We start from the raw sequence: 6000 nt of genomic DNA on the forward strand, positions 1-6000 counted from the left end.
TTAGATAAAAGTTCAAGAGAAGTATGTCTGGAATAAGCGAGAGAGCACGGAGAAAGGCAGCCCTCTGGGAGAGGTGGTGGAACAGGTATGAAACAAGACAGCGGCCGCCCGTCCTCTGTCACAGCAGGGGAGGCCTCTTCTGGGACCGCCAGCCCCACCTCTCTCCCCTGCAGGGCATCACGCGGGTGAAGAACGCCACGGATGCAGTCGGGGTGGTTCTCAGAGAGCTCAAGGGTCAGAGTTCTTTGGGCGGGTTTCGCCTCCTGGTGGCGGTGGATGGAGTCAACGCTCTCTGGGGAAAGACCACACTGAAAAGAGAAGATAAAAGCCTGGTAGGAAAACTGGGTTTCTCTACTCAGGTTACTCTGACTCCGGCACTGGCACGCGGAGGCCGGGACTTGGCCTTGTAGCCCAGGCGGCATGTCGCCTCGCCTTAGGAGTATTTGAGTTAGGAGAGGGGTCCGCCGTCCATCGAAAAGGGAGAGCGTCTAGAAGGGCACGTCACGGCGGAAGCTGTTTTGTCAGCTTTTTCCTTCTCTTCTGTCTCCTCAGTGGGGCTGAGCGATGGCTTCTGTGTGCAGCGGTCAGACCATGCTTCCGCAGCCAAGAGCAGAAACATGGAGGGAGGCGGTGGTGTGGGCCCAGGCCGCTCTCTCCCTTGCTGACAGGTTTTAATCAGAAACCTGGCAGGGTGGGGCACGTGGCCGCAGGCACCGTGGTCACAGAGCAGTGCAGGATTTTGTAGTCATTGGTCTCGGGCGGGCACCCGCACAGAGCAAGGACTGACCTCGGCCCCGTCCCCCCCCTTCCCACTGACCCGGCAGGTGGCCCCCGAGGAGCTTGCGCTCGTGCACAACCTGAGGAAAATGGTGAAAAACGACTGGGTGAGTATGTGCGACGGCTGATAGTTTTCGGCTCCGATTTTACACCCAGAAAGTTCTTGTATCTTCCTTAATTGCCCTAGCAGTGCCGAAGTTTAAAATCTGGATATTTGGTTTCCTATCTTCCTGCTCGCCTTGGATACAAGCCACTGTACTTAAATCCTGGCATACTTTGACTCTGCAGTTGTTCAGAGTGGTTTTATATCTTACCAACTTCGGAAAAGATTTTGATAAATTGAAGATCACGTAGCAGTTTGCCGTCAGCGCCACACCAGAAGTGATAACCTACTTAGTTGCCATTCAGCTGTACTAAAAATCGACAGGTGATTAAAATGCACTTTTCTGGGGCGCCTGGGTGGCTCAGTTGGTTAAGCGTCCGACTCTTGATTTCAGCTCAGGTCGTGATCTCACGGTTCATGGGATAGAGCGCCACGTGGGGCTGAGCAAGGGGTGTGGAGCCTGCTTGGGATTCTCTCTCTCCGTCTCTCTGCCCCACCCCCATGCATGCTCACGCTCTCTAATTAAACTTCTAAAAAAATAAATAAAATGCATTTTTCTTCTTGGCATTTTTTAAAAATATTTTTTCACATCTTTATTTGAGAGACAGAGAGAGAAAGACACAGATTCCGAAGCAGGCTCCAGGCTTGGAGCTGTCAGCATAGAGCCGGACCCTGGGCTCAACCCACGAACAATGAGATCATGACCTGAGCTGATGTCCGTCGCTTAACCAGCTGAGCCACGCAGGCGCCCCACTTTTTCACCTGTTTCTGATTCAGCTTTTTGTCCTTTCTTTCAGCATGGAGGCACCATTGTGTTGACTTTGAGCCAGACTGGATCCCTCTTCAAGCCGCGGAAGGCCTATCTGCCTCAGGAGCTGCTGGGAAAGGTCCAATCTTTAGAAAATCTGGTTCCCCTTAGTCACTTTGTCAAAAGAGATCTCTTTTTCTTTTTGGACATAATTACAGACTTGGAGAACAACCATATTCACGTATGACTTCACCCAGATTCCTGAACGTTAACACTTTACCATATTGGCTTTCTTCTTCTCCATTTTTCCCCTGAATTATGTGACAGTAACCTGAGACACGATGCCTCTTTTTTCTTAAATAACATGTATTTCCTAAAATCAGAGACTTTCTAAATATAGAACCACAGCACGATTGTCAAAATCAGGAAACTGGCATCGATAGAACGCTGGTACCTAATCTGTAGGACTTCGAACTTTACCAGTCACCCCACATCCTTCACAGAGACAGAAAGTCCCGGATCGTGCGTTTGATGGTCTTGCTCTGTCGTCTCCTTCAAGGGGGGACAGTGCTTCAGTCTTTGAATATTTAGATCCGTGTGTTTGAAGCGTACTTGCCACCGTGGGTTATCTTACGGCTCGGCTGGTGTTGTCTCCTGATCATGTGCAATGGTAGCCGCAGGGCTGGGTCTCTATGGTATCCAGCCTCGGGAGGCGCCTGTGAGACCCAGTTCTCCCAGTGACTCCAGGGGTGAGGTTGGACACTTGGCTAAGGTGCTGTCCATCTGGGTTCTCGGCAGTAGTTACTATTTTCCTGGTGTAACAAGTAAGCACGAATAAATGGACACCTACTTTGAAACTAGGTAACTACCTGTCACTCCTCAAGCCTTCCCTTACTGGTTTGAGCATCCACTTGTGATTCTCCCCAGAGTCCAGCGGAGACATTTGCAAAACGGTGTTTTCTAGCTCTCTTGTGTCTTCTACACGGATCCCTTGGCTTCCTGTCACATGCAGGAACTTTCCTTCCTCACTCCTTTCTTTCCAGGTGGACATACAGGCTCCTCTTTCATGAGCTTCAAACCTTTACTGTCATTATTGATTTGGGTGCTTAATTGGTCCCAGATCTGGCCTGTAAAAGCCCCTTCAGGGTGGCTTCTGCGCCCTCTGCACATGCCCCCATCAGTCCGTAGGCCCCGATTTACTTCTTAGCAAGAAATAGGTTCCGCACTCCTCTCGTCCTTTCTATGCCCCCGTCCTAGCCATTCCTCCGGGCAGCCCTGATTCACGTTCGAGGAGAACGGTTATTTACTTACCAGGGCCCGGGAGGCGCCTGGCTGGCTGAGGTGGCGGAGCGTGCGACTCGGTCTCAGGCTCGTGGGTTCAAGCCCAACATCGTGTGTGGTGCCTGCTCTGCAGAAGTGTTTAAAATATGCTCCCTTTAAGAGGTGGACCCAAATTCCCCACCTCTTGAGCGTGAACTGGATTTTAGGTACCAAGATGTGAGTGCCAGGTGTGCTCAGAGCTGCTGGGGCATCACTGCCAGGAAGTGTGAAAAGAGACACACACGTGTGTACGATCCTCCTATCTGTCTCCGTACGGACACACCCGTACTTGTCTAACATTTGTTAGAAAACCACGTGTCCCGTGGATACGGGCTCGCATCACAGCGTCCCCTTCCCCCTTCCCGTATCCGGAACCCTCACCTCCAGCAGTAAGAAGGCTGCCCTCGGCATCCTGTGGACGTGTCCGCGCGGTCCGAGGCGGCAGAGTAAGCTGCGTGACCACTGCCCTGGACTCTGTGAGAACAGAGCCGCAGACTGGGGGCCGGTGTCTGCCCAGCGCTGCCGTGTCCGGCCGCGGGGCCCCCGGGCCAGGGCTCTGTTCGGAAGCCAGGGGAGTGTCCCTCCTCTGCCCGTGTTCGGCCTGAGATCTGGAATCCAGTTTGAGCTACTTGTTTCCGTTCACGTTCCATCGACTGGGTCTTTTTCCGCATCCTCCTCAATTCCGTTTCCTATTTTTGAACTTAAGAACAGTCAGAATGGTTGTTGACTACTGGAGTCAAAACCGTAAAAAAAATGTTTTAAATATGCACGTATATCCACATGTTGAATATCCATGTAAACCCACACGCAGAAGACTGCTGTCTTGTGCACACGGCCCAGTGGCCGTGAGCGGCCGGGCGGCCCGCGAGCGAGCAGAGGGCGGGAGAAAAACAGACCTCGCCGTCCGCAGTCCGAGTGCATTTGCTCTCTCCTCCGGCTCGTCACTTGACAGACACCGTCTTCATCCTTTTCCTTCTCCAGGAGGGATTTGATGCCTTGGATCCCTTTATTCCCATCCTGGTTTCCAACTACAGCCCGAAGGAGTTTGAAAGTTGTATTCAGTATTATCTGGAGAACAGTTGGCTTCAACATGAGAAAGGTAGGTGAATTTTTCGGGGTTTTATGTTCAGGGTCCCACTGAGTCAGAGCCATGACCTCTTCTTCCCTCGGCAGCAGCCTGTAACTTGTGTTTCCCTTTTTCCCTTTATCCTGACCCCTCTCTGGCTGGCTGCGGGGTGTGGAGAGGGGTGGGGGAGGGGAAGTTACAGTTTAATTTACAAAACAACAGGACATCTCTCCCCAGATTCTCATGGTCCAGAATCCGGTGCTCACGGAAAGAGGCGGCCAGGCCAAGGCCAGCCGGCGGGGGGGCGGGGGGCTGTCAGCTCTACCTGCTCTGTGCGCACGCACGCAAGCATTCAGCTGTTTGTTTCGGTCTTGCCCTCCCCTCTGGGCGCGGGGGGGGGGGGGTCCGGGGAGACGAAAGGCTGACCGCTCTCTAGGTGGTCGAGAACTGGCCGAGAAGGGGTGGGTTATCCGGGGAAGGGAGGGAAGGGTGTGGAGCGGCTCCCGCACGTGGCAGGCTGGGGGGCACGGCTGGGGAGATTTCCAAGGGGGTCAGCAGGTTTGACAAAGTGCTAGAGGCCAGATGTTCTTGGCTCAGAAGGAAGCAGATGCTGAGCCAGAGGAATAAACAGAAAAGGTGGTCGCTTACCGGGAGAAAGGCTCTGGAAGCGAGGCCTTGGGAGTGTCACGTGGCCGGTGCCGACAGAGTTTTTGGGGTAACAGTGCTGCAGGAGAGAACTGCCAGCTGTGTGTGTCCGCTCCCCGCCCCCCCACCTTAGCTCACACAGAAGAAGGGAAAAAGGAGCTTCTGTTCCTGAGTAACGCAAACCCTGGACAGCTGGAGCGGCTGTGCGCCCACCTTTGAGCCACGGTCGCGACGCGCGTGGACGACAGCGGACGTTTCCTTTCACAGACCCCGTCGGGCGGGGGGGCCACACGGTCCACGGACAGAGGGCCCTGCGCCGCAGCGGCTCCCCCGTGAAGTGACCATGTGGCAGTGAGGTGTCCTCTTGTTCCCGAAACTCGTGAGAGCTTTTCAGGGGTGGTTTTCGTTTTGTAAGTAATTATGGATCTGTCCTTAAAAATAAATGATCCTTCTCAAAGTGTCGCGTTAGATTTTTAAGATGGAAAGAGCCTTCCTGTGGCCAAATTGAATTTCCCCGAATTCTGCTTGTGAGGAGTCCGAAGAGACCAGATCCTACAGAAATTTCCAGGAGTTCTATCTTCCAGACTTGATGCGGCTCAGGAGCCCGAGATTCACACCGTAACTCCTCCCCCACAAGCACCTACACCGACTGCTCACGTCCTACTGACGCTGCCACCACTGCTCCCGGGAGCCTGACCGAGGCCCCTTTCTGCAGGTTCCGGACACGGTGTGGAGTGAGGAGGGAGCGCGGGGAGAGTGGTTCTGTCTACGCAGCCACCTTCAGGGGACCGGAGGACACGGTGACTCAGATCAGCCTCGGCACAGAATTCTCTGCCCCTGCCCACACCGGTGGTGTCAGAAGTTCGAGTCCCGGCTGCCACTTACTGGCGGTCTTAGGGCCTCGCAGCCGATCTGCTTCTCCAGTGTCCCCTGACCTCTGCTTCACCTGGTCTGAGGGCAAGAACGCCCCGCCGTCAGGGGGCCGTGAGGACTGAACCACACGGCATGTGGACGGGGCCTCACACGTGGCGGGCTGCTACCGTTCGGGACTTGGATTTGAGGCAGACAGTCTCCCCCTGGAGAGCCGGCTTCCCCTGCCTGACCCTCCTCCTCGAGGATTCCGTCAGAAGCGGAGCCTCACCCGACCCAGCCTCGGTCAGCGCGGCCAGACTCCGAGGCGAGTGCCCTACAGGCCTGCGGGGTCAGCCGCCACCACCGGAAGGCTCTAAGCCCTGTGACAAACCCCTTTAGTGTGGTTCTGCCCTCTGAACCCCGACTGACACCCCCCCCCGCCGGGGACGGTCACGGCCAGGTTTATCTAACCCTGAGCTCAAAGCCCTC

General features: G+C 54.8%; 1 protein-coding gene across 5 annotated transcripts in view; it reads left to right on the forward strand.

Moving 5' to 3' along the window:
* The window catches only part of DAP3 (death associated protein 3), a 33218-nt gene extending 28102 nt beyond the window's left edge, over positions 1 to 5116 (forward strand). For 4 of the 5 annotated variants that reach the window (XM_019431289.2, XM_019431285.2, XM_053908792.1 and 1 more), the window contains 6 exons: positions 5 to 85; positions 174 to 332; positions 825 to 884; positions 1678 to 1767; positions 3930 to 4047; positions 4793 to 5116. In XM_019431289.2, the coding sequence (XP_019286834.1) occupies positions 5 to 85; positions 174 to 332; positions 825 to 884; positions 1678 to 1767; positions 3930 to 4047; positions 4793 to 4878 (594 nt within the window). In that variant the 3' untranslated portion in view covers positions 4879 to 5116. The remainder of the gene's footprint in view (positions 1 to 4; positions 86 to 173; positions 333 to 824; positions 885 to 1677; positions 1768 to 3929; positions 4048 to 4792) is intronic. The other variant, XM_019431288.2, reaches the window with a different exon arrangement.
* Positions 5117 to 6000: the final 884 nt, after the last annotated feature.

Source organism: Panthera pardus, unplaced genomic scaffold, assembly GCF_024362965.1.
Source record: "Panthera pardus isolate Hobbes unplaced genomic scaffold, ASM2436296v1 HiC_scaffold_21, whole genome shotgun sequence".
NCBI classification, from domain to species: domain Eukaryota; kingdom Metazoa; phylum Chordata; class Mammalia; order Carnivora; family Felidae; genus Panthera; species Panthera pardus.